Source organism: Balearica regulorum, chromosome 20 (genome assembly GCF_011004875.1).
Source record: "Balearica regulorum gibbericeps isolate bBalReg1 chromosome 20, bBalReg1.pri, whole genome shotgun sequence".
NCBI lineage: Eukaryota > Metazoa > Chordata > Aves > Gruiformes > Gruidae > Balearica > Balearica regulorum.
This window is the reverse complement of record NC_046203.1, coordinates 852813-872957: the sequence shown is the minus strand read 5'-3', so window position 1 is coordinate 872957 and position 20145 is coordinate 852813. Positions and strand designations below refer to the sequence as shown.

Genomic DNA, 20145 nt, shown 5'->3' with positions numbered 1-20145 from the left:
TCTGCCCCCATTCGTTACAACCACGATTAAGAGGCTTTTTAAGGTTTTCCCCTTGCTCTTTGAGCCGGCTGTGGTTCCCTGCCTTAACTCCCTGCTAGTAACAAGCGCTGGGCTTGGGCAGCGTACGAACACAGCGCGGTGACCGCTGCTGCGATGGTGGTGATAACGGATGGTGGCTAAAGAGTGTGTCAGGTGCACAGTCGGTACGTCGGCTCGGGGTCGTGTTCGGTGCTTTCTGCTCAGTGTGCGGCGGTGTCTGAAGCCGGGGCCCTGGGTACGGCTGTTCCCATGTTCCTGGGGAGCAGTTTGGGAGGAGGATTTTTGCAGGGAGCGGCGGCATTCCTGGGGCTCCATCCCGGGCCGCCCCACGGCAGCTTCTTCCCCAGCGAGCCCTGCGTTGTTTCATTGCTCAGGGGTTTTGTGCTCCTGAGAGACTGCAGGGAAAGCCGCGGGCTGGCTCTGGCCCCTGGCTGGCACTGTGATCTGCAGGGGGGGGCTCGTCCCCGAGCCCCTGCACCCCAGTGTCTGGCCACCTCCCCCTGCAAGCCAGCTTATGGCTTTCGGGCATTTTCCCCATCTGCCGAGCCGTGCATTACACCGTGTCCCGCCATTTGGCGCGGGGGATGGAGGGCGAGGGAGATCCCCGTGGTGTTTAAAAGGATCTGGGTAAATCCTCTTAAGAGAGGCACTGACTCAGCAGAGCGTGGTGAGAGAGGAGGAGGAGGAGGAGGGAACCAAATTGTCCTTGTGGGGCTGGAGCTGCTGCCAAGCCCCAGGCTGGCACGTGGGGCTGGGGGAGCTGGGGCAGGCGCGTGGGACCTGCCCCGAGAAGCATCCCCTCTTTCCTCACCAAATTTTAGGTGGTGTCCATCTCCCCAGGGCAGAAACGTGAGCCTTGTAGCTGGGTCGGGCTCTGGCCCGGAGGTGCCTGTCCCCAGGGGTGCAGGGACCTGTCCCAGTTGTGCCCAAGCCCACCTTGGTGCTGCTCCCCAGGGCTTACTCCCAGATTTGAGCCCCCCCCTTGGATTTCTGCCCCGTGTGCGTGGCCGGTGCTCCCAAAGCTCGCGGGCGGCTTGTTCGCACGGTTATCGTTTATTACTAAAGGGGCGCTGAGGTGCTCAGCTCCCGCAGGGACAGATTACCGACGTTACGGTCAGACCAGACGGCGTTGTCACCTTACGGAAAGGCAAAGGCTTGGCGGGGTAGGCGGCAGCCGAGGCTGGGTATGGGGGTGCGCTGCCACCCACCCCCCTTGCTGCCCAGCGAGGGGTCCTCATTCTGCCCGGCGCTGGCACAGCCTGGGTTTGCAGAAGGGCTGTGGTGCAGAGCCAGGGCACACGGAGCAGACGGAGAGCAGCTTCCCAAAGTCCTGGCTCCGCCTGTTCGGGCTCAGGTGGGCCCTGGGTTAAGCCGGCCAGGAGGACTGGTGTCGCCTGGTTTGTGTTTCCGAGCAGGCAAGGAGACTCTCGCTGCCTGCCGGCTGTTGCCTTTGGCTTGCCATCATGCCTCGTGCGAGCCCACAAGAGCATCTCTGCCGCACTTTACCCTCCTTATCTCATGGTGTATCTTGTCCTCCCGTGCAGAGCTCCACGCAGGAGATCGGAGAAGAGCTGGAGGATGGTGTGATCTACAGCATATCGCTCCGGAAAGTGCAGCTCCATCACACGGCCAACAAAGGGCAGCGATGGCTGGGGGTAAGCTGGGGGCTCCGCCAGCCGCCCGCCACGGGCTGGTTTCAGACTTTTCCCTGCCGGAGACATGGCGACCTGATGTCAGGGCTTGGCAGGGTCGATGCCAGCCCGTTCCTGCCCTCTTCTTGCTCCCCCATGTGCTCTGTCCTCAGGGCTCCTTCCAAGCCTTATCTGGGAATCGTGTATTTATTTGGGAGCACCCACTGGCCTCTGCCCCACAGGAAAGGGCACAGGGGGGAAACAATCTGAAGCCCCATTTTGCAAAATAGGGCAATTCTGATTTGCATGTAGATTTTGGCAACCCTGAGGCCCTTCCTGGGACTTTCTAAATGCTCGAGTCTTCTCAGCTGAGTTGCTGGTATTTGGTGTCCGAGGAGACCTGGCTTCCCTTTCCCCAGGCCCACCACGAGAGCCCCAGGTGCTGCGGGGGGGTCTGTGGTCCCAGCCTAGAGCCAGACGGTGGCTTGTGAAGCTGCTGGCACCGCATTGCACTTGAACGTGTCTGTCTTCATCCAGCCCACTGACTTCTGCTCCTGTCCTGGCAGTTTGAGAACGAGTCGGCCTTAAACCTCTACGAGACGTGTAAGGTGCGGACGATAAAAGCCGGGACCTTGGAGAAGCTGGTGGAGTACCTGGTCTCAGCCTTCAAGGGCAATGACTCCACCTACGTCACCATCTTCCTGTGCACTTACCGGGCCTTCGCCACCACCAAGCAAGTGCTGGACCTGCTGCTTAACAGGTGAGGCTGCCCTGAGCTGGGGGTGGCCGACGGCTGAGCCCCCTTGGTCGGGAGAGCACCAGCGTCTTCTGCTGCTGTGCTCTGGAGAGTTGATGGGCTCCTCCCAACCCCGTCCGCATGAAGGTTTTGGGGCAGGGCAGGGAGGAGACAGCTTCCAGGGAGCCGCAGCCCTTCCAGCTGGTACCCTGCTGCGAGGGCTCTTCCCACAATGCAGGGGCTGTGGCAGACTGGGGGAACAGGAGAGTGCATGAGAGGTTCATCCCAACCCCCTGGCAGAGCTGGGCATGATGTGGAGGGAGAAGAGGCAGTGCTGAGACACAGCTGAGTCCAGGATGCTCACTGCCTCCTCGCTGTGTCCCACCAGGTACGGCAAGCTCCACGTGCAGGCGAATGGGGACCATGCCAGGCACGCTGTGGACGAGAGGATGGAGCTCAAGAAGTAAGTCTGACCGCTGTGGATGAACAAGATGGGTGGCTCTGGTGATAGCTCTTGGGTTCTCGTACAAAGGCGTGTGATGTCCCAATGGTGCTCCTGGTGCCTGGGACTTGCGGGGGCGCACGCAGGTTTCTCCTGGCACCCGATTCTCACACAGGTTTGTCTGTGTTTTCCACCCCTTCCCACAGCACCATCTCCTCCATCCTGGGCGCCTGGCTGGATCAGTACTCAGAGGACTTCCGCAAGCCCCCGGACTTCGCGTGCCTCAAGCAGCTCATCTCCTATGTGCGCCACAACATCCCTGGCTCGGACCTGGAGCGCCGTGCCCGCATCCTGCTCGCCCAGTTCCAGCAGCAAGAGCAGAGCGAGTCTGAGGCAGAAGGTGGGGGGGTCCTTTCCCTGCTTCCAGGGGGTCGTTTGGGGCTGCAGGTGCAGAGGGTGCTACTGGTTGGCATCAAGGGTCTCCAAAACCTCGTATCTTACCACGTGGCTGAACCCCCATAAACCCTGCCTGCGTTTACATGGAGGTACACCAGGAAGCTAATCCAGCTGCACCAGAAGTGGGATTTCTAAGTGGATTAGCTAATCTGTCTTTAATCCTCTGCAGACACTTGTGTCCAGATTTAAAATGACTATCCTGTTATCTGAGCCTTGTTTCTCGAGGCGTGAAGCCAGATGGGAATTAAGAGCCTGGGAGGTGGGAAGTGGGATGTGGGTGTCCGCAGGGGGCTGGTGTGGGTCGGTGTGGGCCCCGGCTTGTGGCAGCTCCGTGGTGCTCAGCTTCACGCCGTCTCTCACAGCTGTGGACCACGGCGGCTGCACCTTCCAGCTGGTGGAGGAGAACGGGGTCGGGGACGGGAAGCCGGATTTCCTCTCCTTCTCTCCAGAGATGGTGGCAGAACAGTTCACGCTGATGGATGCTGTGAGTATTCATAAGACAGCCGGGTCGATGGTGCTCTGCCTGCCTGCTACCTGCTGCTCTGGGCACAGGTCTCTCTTCCCTTCCACCTTTTCCTCCTGGCCTGTTCCCTCCCCAGGGACCTCAAAGAGATCCGTCTCCATCCTTTTGTCTTCCAGGAGCTGTTTAAGAAAGTGGTGCCTTACCACTGCCTGGGCTGCATCTGGTCCCAGCGAGACAAGAAGGGCAAAGAGCACCTGGCGCCCACCATCCGTGCCACGGTCTCGCAGTTCAATAGCGTGGCCAACTGTGTCATTGCCACGTGTCTCGGAGACCGGTCCCTGAAGCCGCAGCAGAGGGCTAAAGTGGTGGAGCGGTGGATTGAAGTGGCTCGGGTAGGACAGCTCACCACCCCGCTCGCCTCCTACCTTGGGCTGAGGTTCTGCAGCATGTGAATCCCAGCAGATCCCCGGGCTTTCTTTAACGCTGAGTCCTGTCATCTCCTTGTCTGCCCCTAGGAGTGCCGCATCCTGAAGAACTTCTCCTCTCTCCGAGCCATCCTCTCGGCTCTGCAGTGCAACGCCGTTCACCGGCTGAAGAAGACCTGGGACGAGGTCCTACGGTAAGCAGCGTCTTCTGGGCTCCTGCGGCCACGGGGAGGTTTCAGGGGGGAGATTCTGCTGTGGCTGTGGGCCTTGAACGTGTAGATGGGATCATCTCTGCTCTGGCGTTGCCTCTTGGAGTGTGCCCAAAACAGGGCACAGGGACCAGCATAAGATATTGGGGATCTAAGGAGGGTGAGGAAATAAAAGCATCGTCTCCTCCTCTTCCTTTCCATGCAAAACACCCTGGAATAGCCCCCAAACAGCAAGGCCCTGCTCAAGCTGCAAGCATAGCTGGGGTCGTTTGGGTGAGCAGAAGAGAGCCCGAGGAGGAGACCCCACCGTGGCAGCGTTGCTGATTCTTCCCCTTGTTTCCCCCTGAGCAGGGAGAGCTTCCGCACTTTCCACGAGCTCTCAGAGATCTTCTCCGATGAGAACAACCACTCGCTGAGCCGGGAGCTTCTCATTAAGGTATGGGGAAGCGGCACCCGCATCGCCCTGTCTCTGGCAGGGAGCTCAGGCTGATGCCGGCAGAAGTTTCCACCGTGTTCCAGCCACCAGGCTAAAGCCCTGGCAGCGCTGCCGGGGTTGCAGGCACGGGTGCAGGCAGGGTGTGCTGAGTCTGAGGAGCAGGCAGGGGGTTTGGACCAGGCTGGGCTTTCTGCCTCTCCACCCAAAAGTTGTCATTGCCTGAAGCTTGCAGAGCAATTCAGCAAGCAGAGATAAGCAGTGGGATAGGATCCAGTGTGCCAGGTGACGGCTTCTCCCCAGAGGCAGCTGCATTTTAACAGCCCGGTGCAAAGTCCTCTTGATTTCAGGTGGGGTTGTAGGGTTCCTGAAAGGCTGCAGCAAAAATGTCCTTCTTCCCCATGGAGCCTCTCTGCAGCTTCCCAGCCTAGCTCCAGTTTGGGGGCTGAGAGGACACAAAATGCGAAAGGGAACAAAAGATTCCATTGAGGAGCTATTTATACAGAGCTGGAAATGGGAGCAGCAGTTCCTATTCACTAAGCCTCTCCTCCCTGAGAGCCATGAAAAAGCTCAGCTCTGATTTCCTCCTCTTTCCCTCTGCAAGAAAAGTTGTACCAATAAGAGCGGGTGTGAATTTTAGCTCATCTGTTAGTGCACCCACGCTGATCCCCACTTCTCCCCACCATCCAGGAGGGAACGTCCAAATTCGCCACCTTGGAGATCAACCCGAAGAGGGCTCAGAAGCGGCAGCAGCAGCAGCGAGAGATGGTGAGTCTGGTCTGGCCGTCCCCGTGTCCCCTCCCCGGCAGCTGCCCGGGCCGTTCTCTGCTGACCCTGGCTGTCCCTTCTGTCCCCGCAGGGCGTGATGCAGGGCACCATTCCCTACCTTGGCACCTTCCTCACGGACCTGGTCATGCTCGACACCGCCATGAAGGATTTCCTGGATGTATGTACCTCCATCTCTATCCTCCTCTTCCTCTCCTTCCTCCACACAGCTGCCGTGGAGCCTGGGCTGATAAATGGAGAGCTGGTCCCCCGTGCGTCCCGTATCGGACACTGCACCCTGTGCGTCCCGTATCGGACACTGCACCCTGTGCATCCGCTGCTGTCAGCCCATGGAAATGGGCCGCTCTCGCCCTGCCCCTCGGCAGGGACACCCCCACTGCCGTGGCAGCGAGCTGGGGAGCAGGGAGGGATGGGAGCAATATTTTTGTGCCTGCTCCACACTGACATTTGGCTCCTTCTTTTGCAGGGAGGGCTGATCAACTTTGAGAAGAGAAGGAAGGTGAGAGCTTGGCCCTGGCAGCCGCACAGCAGGGTGGAGGGAGGAGGCTGAGCTGGTGCAAGCCCAGGCTGTGCCAGTCACTTTTGGGTTAATCCCTCTCGTTTATTGCTGTCACGTTCTTCATTTTTGGGGAGGGGGATTCTGGCCCTTCATATCTGTGCGTGGGGCTGGGCTGTTCGTGGAGGAGGCTGGGGGTGGCAGACAGATCTGGTCTCATGGCTTCTGTTTGCTCCAGGAGTTTGAAGTCATCGCCCAGATCAAGCTGCTTCAGTCTGCCTGCAACAACTACAGCTTCACGCAGGAGGACCAGTTCGTGGACTGGTTCCACAGCCTGGAGCGGCTCAGCGAGGCTGAGAGGTGAGCGTGAGCAGGGTCCGGGCCGTGCGGCCACCGGTGCATCAGGAGGTCCCATCGCTCGGCTCCTCCAGCTGCTCCCTGCTCTGCCTCCCTCGCCCTGCCGGCATGGTGCTCGCCACGGCCGTGGCAGCACGGAGAGCTCAAACCCTCATCTCTCCCCTCCCAGCTACGGGCTGTCATGCGAGATCGAGCCACTGTCTGAGTCGGCCAGCAACACGTTGAAGGCAAAGAAAAACACGGGCATCATCAAGCGATGGAGCGAGTGAGTCTGCTCGTCCCCGGTGGGATGCGGGGTGGAGGTGGGGGCCAGCGCCAGGCGACTCTGGCTGAGCACGGCAGGGGAGCAGGCTGGGGTGGCTGCTGTCCTGCCTCCCAAACGCACCCTCGCTCTGCTCCCTTCTCACCCCCACCGTGTCTCTCCTGGCAGCCGGCAGCCGCCGAGCACGGAGCCCTGCGCCAGCGGCAGCTCCCACTCAAAATCCTTCGACCAGCTCAAGTGCGGGCAGTACCTGTGCAGTGGGGATGCCACCGACTCCGTGAGCGTCACCTCCGCTGGCTCCAGCAGCTCCGACGTGGAGGAGATCAACATCAGCTTCATCCCCGAGTCCCCCGACTGCCAGGAGAAGAAGGTACGGGGCAGCTCGCGGGGTCTGGGCCTCCAGAGGCAGGTGCGGCCATCGTGCGGGGACTTGCCCCACGTCTGCCCTGGTGCTGGGGTTGGGAGGAGTGGGTGGGGGTCCTGGGGGCTGTTTCTGACCCGCTGGGGCTCGGGATGCCCCTGCCCTTTGCTGCTCCGGCAGCGTGGCAGGGCTCCCACGCCTCCGGCGGCTGTAGTTGTGTCGGTCCCCCGTTGTCACAGGTCAGTGAGATCCCTCTGGCCTCCCTCCCCCAGCGCTGGTACGCCCCGTCTGTGGCTGATGGAGAAGCTAAAACCACTGTGTCCTCCGCATCCCCTCTCCTCCCTGCCCTCCAGTTCTGGGAATCCACCTCCCTCTCCTCCCTGGACACATCAGGCATCGGCTCGGGCTCCAGCAGTGCCTCGTCCTCTTCCGTCTCCTCCACGCCGGTGACGGCCTCCCGCACCCACAAGCGCTCGGTCTCCGGCATCTCCAGCTACTCCTCCCTCTCGCTGCCCCTCTACAACCAGCAGGTCGATGACTGCTGCATCATCCGCGTCAGCCTGGCTGTGGACAACGGCAATATGTACAAGAGCATCCTGGTTAGTACGGGGCACCTGCGGTGACGCCAGGGAGGGGTGGCTCACCCCACATTGCCCGTTTTGGGAGGAGATGGTGGTGGGAAGCTTTGCAGCGTTTTGCAGCCCCGGGTTAATACTGCTCTGCACTCACAGGTGACGAGCCAGGATAAGACCCCAGTTGTTATTCGCAAGGCCATGGCCAAACACAACTTGGACGGGGACCGGCCTGAAGACTATGAGCTTGTTCAGATCATCTCAGAGGAGAGAGGTGTGTGCTGGGGCGTGGGGGGCTTTCCTGGGGGCTGCGTCCTTGTCCAGCCATGCAGCCCTGCAGCCTGGGCAGCACCGGGGCGGAGCTGGGCTGGGAGGTGAGAGCAGGAGGGGTCCCAGCACCCGGGGACAACTCTCAGCCCCACTCTGGGCCCCTGCCAGGGAAAGGGTGCCCTGGTGACCCCCATCCTCGGTCACTTCCAGAGCTGAAGATCCCTGACAACGCCAATGTCTTCTACGCCATGAACTCTGCCGCCAACTACGACTTCGTGCTCAAGAAGAGGGGCTTCTCCAAGGGGGTGAAGATCAAGCACGGCTCCAGCTCCACCCTGCCCAGGATGAAGCAGAAAGGCCTGAAGATCGCCAAAGGCATCTTCTAGCCTCAGCCCCACTGCCACCCATCACCGACGGGGCCTTGGGGCAGGCTGCTCTGGGCTTGGCTGCAGCTGGTCCTTGTGCCGCCCAGCACGGCGAGAGGAGCGACCCTCGCCCGCGGGGGACGGCCGTGCATCTCCCTCCCGCACCGAGAGCCGGGGTGCTTTGGCAACCGATGTCAGCCTCCGCCTCTCTCTGCACAAACTCCCGTTTCAATCAGGTCTTTTTTTCTACACAGGAAGGCAGCAGGGGGGATATCTCTCTTTTTTTTCTTTTTTTTTTTTTTTAAACCTTCCACGGTGCGACACTAGTCCAGCCGCCGGCCAGCCCAGAGCTGGAGCCCGCCTCTGCCGTAGGTGCCTTGTGTCCGAGCGAGCCAGGGAGCGGCGACTCGCAGAGGGGCTGTTTGCAAGGAGCAGCGCACGAGCCATCGCCTCTCCCACGTGGGCTGGGCAGCCCGCAGGGCGCTCCTAGTCCCGGCTTTCCCGGCTCCCGGCGTTGTTTACCTCCGCATCCTTCCTTCCTGGGATAACTGGCATCGCCACCACCACGCATCTCTGCCTGTCCTTCCTCTGGGAGAAGCTGTGGATGCCCTGGGCTGTTTCGGGAGGGGAGGCGAGCTGGAGAAACTGCAGCCCCGCACTGGTGCTCGGAGGACGGCTGTGTCCGTGCCGTGATGGAGCGGGCACCTCGTGCTCTCGACAACTGGAACCTGTGTGGTCTCACTCCTTTTCCCAATCCAGCGCATCCTCTAGCTGGACTTCGACAGCCCGCGTTCAAACCTGCACCAAAGATCAAACGCCAGTGTCTCTTCTACCGGCGGGGGAAGCTTTGCCCCAGCGCTGCCAGCCGAACGAGGAGGAGAGTGAATTTCTGTCTGAACTTGTGTAAATAGAGACCTTAGTCTGCGCGGGCGGGCGAGGAGTCGGAGAGCTCAGGGCGCTCCGGGTGCCCTGGCTGCCACCGCCTGACCCGTGGAAAGTGCCACTCGCCTTGGGCTTTAACCGGACTTTTTCAAACACTGACCATGGGAGAAGCAGCAATGAGACTTTTTTTTTTTGTATAAAACAAGAAAGTTTACTGATTTTTTTTTTTTTTCAATATTTATTGGTTGTAAATAGGAGACAAACTTGTACATTTTACTAATCCAGCCTCCCCTGCCCTGCAGCCCAGTCCCTCTCCTCTCCCCCCCTCCCCGGTATTTAAGGCTGCTGGGAGGGACGTTGGCAGCAGCGTTGCTCTGCCGTGCTTGTGGGGTTCAGACCTCGCCGGCCACCCCCTCCCTCCTTTCTCTACCACTAGTGGCTCAAGCAGGGGCAGAAATGCTTGTTTTAATCATTGTAGGAAACACTAACCAAAGGGGGACCTTTTTTTGCTCCTGGCTCCATCTTTTTTTTTTTTTTTTTTTTTAAGCGTTTCCTTCCAGCTTCATTCTTCTCTGTTTCCCACCTGTCTGAGCTGCCGGGTGAGTGCAGCTCCTTCCCTGGCTCCAGGAGAGGGGCCTGGGGACACAGCAACGCTGCACGGCCACACTCGGGGGGCTGGTGGCAGGAGCTGGGCTGCAGGCCCCCGGCACCAGGCGGGGAAGAGGCTGGTTGGGTGCGAGCGTGGCTGGCGCTGAGCTCTCCCAGCCCACTGTCCCCTCAGGTGGCATCGCCCATCGCTGCACATGATGGGAGCCCCTGGCTCCCTGACGCAGGGGCAGCCTCCTGCCTCCCACCCTGCCTGGAGCCCGGGCCCTGCCTTTGGGTCTTCCCTCTGCTCCGTGCCTGCCAGCTCCTGCCCACGCCGGGGCCGTGCTGGCCCCCACCGGCCCCCTTCCCTCCCGTCGGTGTCCCCCAGCAGTCCGGCGTCACCAGAGGGACTGGCTGTACCATATGTATTTTGTACCACTTCAATGAAGGAGCACACTGCCTGGTGTGACTTGTACACAGCAATGTAATTAGTCTTTGCAATAAAATACTGATGTTCAAACGGCTCTGCCCCAAGGCAGGGGTTGTCCTGTCCTTCCCCAAAATGCTGGCATGTTCCTGGAGAAAGAGGAGAGGACCCGGCTGTGGAGGAGGCGGCATTTGCGCCTTTTGTTCGTACCTTATGTTAACTCTGCCGCGTTGAGCTTTGTTTTGCGTTTGAACTAAGATACAGGCCTTTTGTTTGAGGGATCAGTGCCTGATTTTCAAATGAACAGGTTCATTTGAACCTGCGAGTTGTTGGGACTGGTGCGTTTTCCCGTTGCATAAATGTGACGTACAATTTACTGGTTTTACTCCTTTCGATACAAGCAATGGCTTTCAAAGTAAATGCAACGGTTGGTGCTTCTGGTATGGAGAAGGTGGTCTGCCTTGGTTTCAGGCATCGTTCCTTTGGCGCTTTAAGGGCTCCTTTCCTGGCAGGGCCAGCATGTTTGTTTTCTATTTTATAATTGCACAGACAGCAGTGGAGATTACTTGGATGGTGTGGTGATTCTGAGTGTGGGTATTAAAGATGCAGCTGCACTGTCCCGAATCTCTCTGTGCCTTTAGCTACATAGATTAGTTTAAAGCCTGAGCTTTTGGAAATGAAACGATCGCATTGGACAGACAGAGCTGGTACTGCCGTTACCTGCTCAGGCAGAATTCAACATCCGTATCACTGCAGTCTTCCCAGACAGAGGGATTTTGAAAATGGCTGGAAATAAATGAACTCTGGCACAATTGATTTCTGGCTGCTTTGGCCTTGGCCTCCTGTGGATAGAAAGCAGGTGTTTTTCCTGGCATTTCTCAGTGTTTAGTCTTGGTGCCTGCTAACGCCTGAGCACACAATCTTACGTGGCGGTGGTACGTCCACTGCAGCTCTCCTTTTTTTCTTAGTTCCCTGTTGCATTGAGAAGGGCAAGCCTGTTGCACGGCCTCTGGCTTCCCACGTTGCCAGAACCTACTGTACCGCAGCTGGAGGTGTCCCCACGCAGACTGATCAATGCTCAGCCCCCCTCATAAAGTCTTAAAGCCAGAAGAAATGCCTTTGTACTTACAGTTGCAGCCCAGACTACCTGGAGGTAGGAGCACAAGGCAAAGCAAAGGATTTCCCAGTGAGCCATGGTGAGTGCACCCCGAGGAGTCAGTCCTTAAATGCAGCTTCCGTGTATACATATATGTATATGTATGTCTGTAGGAGCACAGCTATGTGTCACTGTAGGACAGCCCTGTATATGCTGCTTTTGTGGGCTGGAGGTCAAACCTAAAGGAAATATCTCAGTCTAACAAAACTCCAGACAACATAAAAAAATATTGAAGCCTTGAGAAGCCTCACACAAGCGCAGGAGGCTAAAATGATATTAAGCCATGCATTACAGCATATTGGAGAACCCTTGCACTCGTAACACTGGGGAATGCACACGACTCCGAAAAGGCCAGCAGACCTTTAATTGCTGTGACAGGGTGGTAACACTCCAGCCAGCAATGGCAGACGAATGGCCAGAGCGGCCCAGCTCTGCGGACCCCCAGCTCTGCCCCGCTGCCTGCTTCCTTTGGTCCTTGCTAACTACCGGGGAAGTCTAAACCGAGTTGAGAAGTGCATCTGCTAGTGAGGACAACGTACACTACACCCCACAGAAGGGAATTATTCACTGCCAGGAAGCCTGTTTTCCTGCTGGCTTTATTTCCAAGACCACCAGCGAGGCTGGATGCTGAAGGCATGGCACAGTGGTTTCATTCCCCTTGGACAAGCAGAAGGGCAGCACCTGCCGTAGGGACTCCAGTAGCACCGGAGTGCTTCCCCCAGCACCTCCTCAGCCACCTCTTCTATTTTCCATGTGGCCACCAACCCAGCCACAGCCCACTTCCCACACCTGGAGCGCTGGGAATGCACCTTCTCCTCGTTTCAGGTGTAGTGCCAGCTGGTTTGGATGCTGGGCTCTCTCTTAGGAGGTTGCTGAGGGTGCTTGAGGGCTTCTTAGCCAGCAGTTATGAAAATGGAGGCAATGGCTCCCTGACATCAGGAATGACGGCCATCAGCAGCTACCGCAGTCGGTGCAAACGGGTCGTTAGCATCTTAGTGCAAGTTCTGCTTTCCCACATCCTGGGCATGGTTGCTGACCCCTCGGCACTCAAGGAACAAGAGCAGAGACGGTTCGGTCCAACAGCAGCCAGACTGCTCAGTGAGTTCACACATAGTCCAGAATTTCTGTTTCCATTTCATTTTCACTCCCATCCGAAGGCTTAAAGTCCTCTTCCTCCTCCTCATCCTCTGCAGACTCGTATGTCAGCTGCTCCTTGCCATCGTCACTGCTCGTTGTACTTGAGAAGAGAGCTTAATTGGGAACAAAGAAAGAAAGACACGGTGATGCCTCTCACTGAAACTTGGGGGCATTTGCAGTAGAGCTCATAAGTGAGAGGAAGGCAGAAGCCAAAGGGGCAGAGCCAATGTTGCACATCTTCACATAGTTTGATCACCCCGAATCTCTCTTTTCATACTCCAGGAATGCTAGCAGAACAGCAGTGGATCTGCAGTGCTGTGCCTCTTCTCCTAGCTGATTCTGACCTAATTCACTGGGATACTGCTTTGGCTCAGCATCACGCAAAAATAATTTCCTTGCTTCGTGTTCAAATAATGCCATCAATAAAAAAGTAAAAAGCCATCAACAGATACATCAGTAATGACAGTATCTTGATTTTCACTGGGTAAAAACTTTTAACATCTGAAGGCCGTGATACGGGGAAGAGGAGAGAGAAAATCTTTACTCCCAGCCGTTCATAATCCCAACCCACGTTCACGCTGCAGGACAACAGCCTCAACTCACACACTGTAATGAGGCAGAACACAAAGAACACCAGATGCAGCACAATGGAGGAGGCAAATACAGGAATGTTACTGCCCCAGTGCTGACTGCAGCATCCTTACTCAGCCCACAACATCTCGACGCCATCAGGAAGTCAGTAATACCCTTTGATGCTCAGAAGCATCCTTACCAGGTCTTGTGGATCTGATTATCTGCTTTATCATCAGAGACATGGTATCTCGCAGATCATCACTAGTCTTTGGAAGGCACCACCCATCCCGCTCTGTGCATTCTGACTCTGTGCCATCATTCCGACGGATAATTTTCTGTAGGCTGAAAAGCAGCAAAAGGGAAGGAAACGTTAGCCTTGTACATTCAGATGTAGGCTTCAAATGAGAGAGACTACAGCTTACTTCCATTTTACTTCATTGAGTTGGAATAACGTTACTTGGTTATTCATGTAATTGTCATATGGAAAAGGAAGCTCATGTGTGAAAAGTCAGTTCTGTTTTTATTCAGAAGCTAAACACCTCTTAAATTTCTGGTTAAGGAGAGAAAGGGGAATGGACTGGATATAAACAATAGGCTTTGCAATCTAGCTCTAACAGAAGACTCAGCTGCCAGTGTGCAATACCTTTCCACATTCAAGTCACAGAGCTGGTAGAACATCTGCCGATAAGGGGGTAAAGCTCCTTCTTGGAAAATGTAGATGGATTCCTAAAGGAAGGAAAGAAGGAAAGGATTAATGCGCATTTTATGGTGTAACAAGACAATGCTGGCATAACTGAAAAGTACTTCTGCTGGGCTGAGTCAAGAACAAGGTACTTCTAACACAAATCAGTACCGAGGCACAGGTCTGCATACGGCAAAAGATAAAGCTGAATGAGGAACACAGCGAAATTTCACTGCAGCTATAGTCACAACAGCACAATCGTGCAGAGAACACACGTCATCTCTTCAAACTGCAGCTCTGTCTGCAGCTTGTTACTGGGTAACAGTGGATCGTACGTTTCATCCTAGCAAAAAGGGAAGAATAAAAGACTCCTGTTTAAATATTTATTTTGCCCTGCTGGATTTTGCAGGACAACCTGATAAACACATGGTGGTATCTTGCACTTCACTGCCCCTAAAGTTCCAATTTCATCAATTGAAACAAAATGCTCATCTCGTCTAAGACTAGTCCTGAGAGTACCAACCCCATCTTGCAGGATGTAAGAAACACGTTCAAAGTACGACAGGTGAAGTTCCATCGTGACGTATACAACTAGCAGCTTCCCAGGTAAACCAGAGGACATCAGCTCACTCATGACTGTCCCCTTAATGACTGACAAACCAGGAAACACCCCTTCTTCACAAAGCTATTTCAAGACTCTGGTAAAAGAGAGTAATGCTTACCTTCAGTTTATATCTGCTGGAGGCAGGCTTTTTTGCACTGGATGCTCCGGACGTACCAAGCCCCTGTTTCAGATCATGTACGCTGACCGTATGACTTACTGAAAGACAAAAAAGAGAGAGTCCTAATTAGGGACAGCTTTCACACTGTGACATTGTACTGTCCGTGTTGATTCAACTTCGCTAGTCAGCAAAAACCAGACCAACCCAGCAACTTTGCACGTGTTTCTCATTCTTCAGAAACGTTATTGGACAGTCACAGGAAAGGTGGTGAGTTTGGCAGTTCTTCCTGCAGCGCACTTGTTCATAATTTTAACCTCTTCTACTCTCCCTTGAGAAAGAAAAGAGAACAACTCTCCCCTTACTCAACTCTCCCCTTACTCTGTGCAGCACTGTCACTGAACAGCAGTGAATGCAGACTTCCCACACGGTTGCCTGCAGAACTCTGTTGTGTCTCCTAACAGACACCATGGCTCAGCAGACATACATCCACATCTCACACCACTTCCAAGCAGGAGACTCTTCTACTGCCTTAATAGCAGCACCATATTATAACCAGAAATAAAGCTCCAATCTGGGCTCAGCTCATGGGAGGACCCTTCACCACCTGTAACTAGGATGGGGTAAACCAAAGAAACAGAAGAGCCAGACAGCCCTTCTGCTGGCACAGCATACCTGGCTTCTTGACAGTGATGGGCAGACTGTAGTTATAGGTGCTGCGTTTTGCTTTCACAGGCATGTCGTTAGGGGTGTAACCTGGAGGTGAACACAGCAAACCAGTAATGAACTGAGGGCGAGCACCCTGCAGAATAGCCCTAGCTCAGTAACAGAAGTGCTGGACAGTGAAAGGCTCCTTGGGCTATGGTGACATTAGCAAGGCGGGGAGAGGAGAAGTATCAGCTCAGCAAAACCCTTCGGCTTGGAAAGAGGGGGAGATGCGATCTGATGGTAATGACTGGATGCCAGCTCTGCCCTGGACCTCTTAGATGATGTCAGAAAGTCCTTTCCTTCCCCTTGCCCTCTGCAAAACCAGAGCAAGGGAATCCTCTGTCGCAAAGCCTGAGACCCAGCGTCCTGCACCAGATGTTGAGGTCCTTGAGGAAAAGCTACTATGTAAACAACGCTTCTGCTGCTCAGTGCCTCCCCTGAACAAGAGGGAAGACGGTCTCTTGACCTCTGTTTGGGCTTTGCTCACATGGAGGAGGAAAGTCAGCCAATTCATTGGGCTTGGAAGGTGCCGAATCAGGAAAGAGATATTGCATACTATGAAAGAAAGTATTGAAGGGTTTTACAGAACTACTGTAAGCAATGAACTCAAAAGGTGTCATCTTCATCAGAGCGGAAATATGGCAAAAGAGTTTGAAAAACAAGTAAAGAGAAAAGTACTACCAGGATTAACCAGAAAGCAGAGAGAGCGTCTCTGTGGGTTGGGCCCTTTTACCATATTTCATTCCACAGCGAATTCTGAAGTCCAGTACTTGGTAAAACTTTGCTTCAGGGTGTTTTCTGGGGTCATACCCAAACCTAACCCATAAGCTTCTCCAAGGACCTGTTAACTGCACAAACACACACGGGGAAGATGGTTACAAAAAAACCCAGTACAGCATTGCGAAGTTTCTTTATTATAGTATTGCAGAGGTTCTTAGAAAATTCTAGTATTTCCCCTCATTACCCAAAGACTCTTTCTTTTACCAGCCCTTTCCTTACTTGCCACGCCAGTGTTTATATACTGAAACTTGGGCAATCCATGCATCAAAGCACAAATATTTGCGTGCTTTTACAAACTAACTTGCAAGGTCACAATGAAGTGTTTGTTTGTTTGGAAAAATTCTGCTGCCAGTGCCAGATGGACAGGCAGTTTGAGTGTCTGACTTGCAAAGCCGATAGAACCAATGGAGCGAACAGTTACTGAATCCTCCATGGCTTTAACTTCTGCTCAAGAGCAAGGCTTTCCTCCCCTCTTCCTCTTTACATTAAGCTCAGGTACTTTGTGACCTCAGAAATTATAAAGGACCTGGAACACCCAGGTCTTACTTACTCTGCCTCCTGGCAGCCTCAGACAGGCCCAAGATGTACAGACTTACCATGTAATAAGCCAAATACGGCAACAGAAGTTTCAGCTTGTCCGGGTGGACACTGATATTGGCTTTTACTGCATTCCGAGACCAGACAGGACGGACTTCAAAGAGCTAAAACAATACAGAAACAACCAAGGAAACAGTAGGAAGAAAGTGGGTTACTAATGGCAGCTCAGTTTTCCAAATGGATTTTCTTCTGCACAGGGACCTTTAGTATGAGCTATCAGAATGGCAACGTAAGGGCTAGCAGCACAATAAGGAACTTAACGTGAGTGGCTGCAAAACCAGATTCAAATCTTGACTTGCACAGGTGAACCAAACACAGCAGTGTCAGTGGCGTCTGCTAGTACTGGCTGTATCAGTCAGTTACAATCACCGAGAATTTGGGGGGAAGTTAAAGAAACTGGCTGTGTGCAGGTTTTTTCCTATACAGCACGCTGCAGTACAGTGCTCAGCTCAGGAATAAGGCACGTACCTTCCTCAGCTCTTCCTCCACCTTTTTATCCACAGGATTGGTGCACACTTTCTTCCAGGTCTGCACGGCAGCATCCAGTGGTTTCGTTGGGATTTCTTCGTCATCAAAGTTCACAAAGATAGCGTTGTGCGGGCGACGGGCCCTGCTGAGGCCAATCAGGTTCTCACCAGACACCTGGGGATTGTTGTATCCCTCCCTAAGAGGAGGGAAAGGATTGGGTTTGCTTTCTGCCTCTGCCACAGACTTGGGGCCTTCATGGGAACATGTGGAAATGGAGGTTTGTGCTCCAGATTTTGGAAGAGAAGGGACTGAGCCGTGTAAGCAATGCGTTGGTTTATCTTTGCCCCGCCCCCCGCAAAGGATTTTGTAATCACATACTGGTACCATAAAAGACTCTAGTGACACCAGCAAGAAAAGAAAATTTAAATTAAAATAAAAACCAAACTGCAAAACTACATCCAGTTGCCCAATGACAGAGTTCCCCTGCACTATCTGACAGAAAACCCTCAGGCAGTTGGCTACTAATCTGTATGAAATGTATTTGCAGCACAAAAGGCTTCACCCTCTGCATTTCCTCCACTGTAATTACTGCAACTCAGTAGGGTACAGGGACAAGGCAAGATGGAAATGTAGTTATTAATTCAGTCAAGAAGAAGATCTTCCTTTTTAAAAAAAATGCTGATGAAGGACTGCAGTGAGAAAATGAAAGATGTTTCCTGTGGGAGATCTCACAGATTGTTCTTCTGGCAAAAGCAGCCCGGGGCCAGGAGCGAACAGGTCCGGTGAGTGCGGTCACAGGCACGTATGGCCACGACTCCTGCACAATCTCCCGTCGGCTCCAGTCCCCTGGAAGCAGGCAGGACGCCAGGCGCTCTGCATCCCACACTGCGTGTAGCGTGCTGGGGGAGGCAGTCATCTTCACCAGGTCCCTGCACCCGGCAAGTCCTCCAGCAGACAAGGTACCAAACCAGGAGGGATAAAACAGAACAGGGCAGCAGCTTAAACAGGTAAAATACTTGAATGATGTATTTATTGCTGCTCTGATGCCTCAAGGGCAGAGATCCAATACTAACACTGAAGTTACAGTGGATTGGTGTCATCTTTAAGTGATGAAAAAGGAAATCTTAACTTCAGGACTTGACCATTAAAAATATATATCAAACCAGTGAAATGTTTCACTACCTCTCTGTTCAAGAACCAACACAGCTATTTACTACATTATAAGAAAAGACACTAACCGGTGTTGTATATCTGGCCGATAAAAATAGTCAACAGGAGTGTCCAGACGTGAGAAAATTGGTGGCGGGATGTAGAGCGGTAATTCTCTATTGAAAAATTCTTCCTTCTCTGGTTTGAGCATTAAGACTTTGTCATACATGGAGGTTTGTTTGCCGTCAGGACCAGAGTGCATTGCCAGGTACTGGAAATCTGACATTCCTATGAGAAAGAAAACACTGTGAAGTTTATTGTGAATATATCAGTATTTGTCACAACAGTCAACTTTCAGGAGCAGCAGTCTGATAAGTTTATGCAAAGGTTTATACAGCAAGGAGGCTGTAACAACAGGAGACTTGATTGTCCTTCCAGTCCTAAATTCTTAAGAGGAAAACACTTGCCTTTCCCATCAGACATGCTCGTCTTTAAGTCACGTGGACACAAATCCAAGTATTACCTTGAAATTTGTAAACAGTGGTGACAGTCCCAAGTATTTCCATTTCAAACTGGACTTCTGACTGGATTTGTTCTTCACTGTCCATCTGCTTTTTCTTCTTGGTCCTCCTCTTCACCTTGAGCAGCATGGTGGAGGTGGGGAAGCGATTGGCACACACAGGATGGCAGTAGGGGTCCTTGGGGCGGAAATACAGCTCCAGCCTTTTGGCAGGGTCCGCATAGATCTGTCAGCAAGGGCAGGCACAGTCTCCGTTAGCGTTGCACCCGCGCAGCCCGTCTCCCCTGGACTCCATGTGGCCCCAGGCTCCACACCCGCTAGCTGTGGGGTTCCCCCCCCGTTTCCCCGCACAGCACCTCAGGGACGTGGATCCCTGCATCACCAATGCCAGCAGCACATCACGGGGATGCTCAGCCGCTCCGATCCTGCCTGACACCTGCCGTCTCCTCTCTCCTGGGCAGCAGCGGCCCAGGTGAGCAGTGTCACCCCGAAACCACGCGTGGAGCCTGCGTGGGGACCTGCTGGGCCCGAGCGGCCCGGACAGAGGGGTCCCACAGCGAGGGGGGCGCTCCCTAGCCCCGGCCCCTCTCCTGCCTCCAGCCCCCTCCCCAGGGCTGGGCTCCCTGCTCCACAACCGCTCTGCCTGGAAAACCGCCCCCGGCCCCAGCTCCCGGGGCCCCACTCACCCGGGACACCCCCTGCTCTCCTCCCAGCGTCCGCAGCATCGCCCCGACGTCCCGCACCAGTCCCGGGTACTCCACACACACCAACCGCGGCGTGCGGGGCAGCTCCAGCACGGCCGAGCCCCGCTCTCCCCATCGCCTCCCCGCTGCCATCGCTCCCCCGCCCCGGTCCCTCCCGGCAGCCGTCCCCCCTCCACGCCCCGGTCCCTCCCGGCAGCCGCCCCTCCGCCGCCCCGCGGGCCGCGGCACAAAGGTTCCGCCGCAGGACGGTTCCTAGGCCGGCGGCGTGGGGCACGGCCGGGCGCGGGGGGGGAGGCCCGTGGATGGCCGTGCTCCCCTTCCAGCCCCGGCTCGGAGCTGGAGCCCCCCCCCCAGTCCAGCCTGGCCTCTGCCAAGCAGGGACTTGTGCCCATAAACCAGCGCGGAGTAACCTCTGTCCCCACCCCAGGTTTATTTTCCCCTCTGAGCTGAATGTTGTGCACATATGGCAACAGTTCACCAACTGGTTTGCGTGCATATGTGACGACTGTACTTATCAAAGAGCTGTTTGTTATTAGCTGTTAGTGTTATTAGTGGATGTCAATGGTAATGCGAGGAGAGCCAGAGCACGGGTCAGGATGGGCCCGTCCTGCCGGCGGTGGGGCAGGGAGAACAAACCCGGAGCCAATGGCCGGCAGAGCAGGCCGAGCCGCCGCGCCGTCCCGCAGCAGCTTCACCGGGACCGTGCTGGGTTACCGGCCAGGGGAACACGCTTTGCCCAGGGACTGCACATC

General features: G+C 55.0%; 2 protein-coding genes across 7 annotated transcripts in view; one reads left to right on the top strand and one right to left on the bottom strand.

Moving 5' to 3' along the window:
- The window catches only part of RALGDS (ral guanine nucleotide dissociation stimulator), a 61524-nt gene extending 51231 nt beyond the window's left edge, over positions 1-10293 (top strand). For 4 of the 5 annotated variants that reach the window (XM_075772540.1, XM_075772538.1, XM_075772539.1 and 1 more), the window contains exons 2-18: positions 1584-1694; positions 2237-2430; positions 2795-2869; positions 3055-3248; positions 3667-3788; positions 3944-4159; positions 4283-4386; positions 4753-4837; positions 5525-5602; positions 5694-5780; positions 6087-6119; positions 6355-6476; positions 6643-6738; positions 6904-7105; positions 7336-7695; positions 7828-7942; positions 8149-10293. In XM_075772540.1, the coding sequence (XP_075628655.1) occupies positions 1584-1694; positions 2237-2430; positions 2795-2869; positions 3055-3248; positions 3667-3788; positions 3944-4159; positions 4283-4386; positions 4753-4837; positions 5525-5602; positions 5694-5780; positions 6087-6119; positions 6355-6476; positions 6643-6738; positions 6904-7105; positions 7336-7695; positions 7828-7942; positions 8149-8324 (2370 nt within the window). In that variant the 3' untranslated portion in view covers positions 8325-10293. The remainder of the gene's footprint in view (positions 1-1583; positions 1695-2236; positions 2431-2794; positions 2870-3054; positions 3249-3666; positions 3789-3943; positions 4160-4282; positions 4387-4752; positions 4838-5524; positions 5603-5693; positions 5781-6086; positions 6120-6354; positions 6477-6642; positions 6739-6903; positions 7106-7335; positions 7696-7827; positions 7943-8148) is intronic. The other variant, XM_075772542.1, reaches the window with a different exon arrangement.
- A 1643-nt stretch (positions 10294-11936) lies between these two features.
- LOC104636929 (general transcription factor 3C polypeptide 5-like) lies at positions 11937-19540 on the bottom strand. 2 transcript variants are annotated; one of them, XR_012838496.1, is made up of 11 exons: positions 19376-19540; positions 18693-18915; positions 18259-18457; positions 17021-17216; positions 16552-16656; positions 15909-16023; positions 15143-15223; positions 14471-14568; positions 13710-14091; positions 13266-13408; positions 11937-12606 (listed from the first exon to the last, which is right to left on the bottom strand). XR_012838496.1 is itself a non-coding variant. In XM_075772543.1 (11 exons), the coding sequence occupies exons 1-11, from the start codon at positions 19523-19525 to the stop codon at positions 12461-12463; spliced, it is 1539 nt and encodes a 512-aa protein (XP_075628658.1). In that variant the 5' UTR covers positions 19526-19540; the 3' UTR covers positions 11937-12460. The 2 variants fall into 2 exon arrangements, 1 of the variants encoding a protein (XP_075628658.1); XM_075772543.1 differs by having other exon boundaries at positions 13710-13792.
- Between the last annotated feature and the right edge of the window lie 605 nt (positions 19541-20145).

Bases quoted from the DNA above. Each gene is read 5' to 3' on its own strand.
- LOC104636929 (XM_075772543.1), bottom strand. From the start codon at position 19,525: ATGGCAGCGGGGAGGCGATGGGGAGAGCGGGGCTCGGCCGTGCTGGAG. The intron at 18,916-19,375 runs GTGAGTGGGGCC...CCTTGCTGACAG, and splicing joins GAGAGCAGGGGGTGTCCCGG to ATCTATGCGGACCCTGCCAA. The intron at 16,024-16,551 runs GTAAGTCTGTAC...GTGTTTGTGCAG, and splicing joins CGTATTTGGCTTATTACATG to TTAACAGGTCCTTGGAGAAG.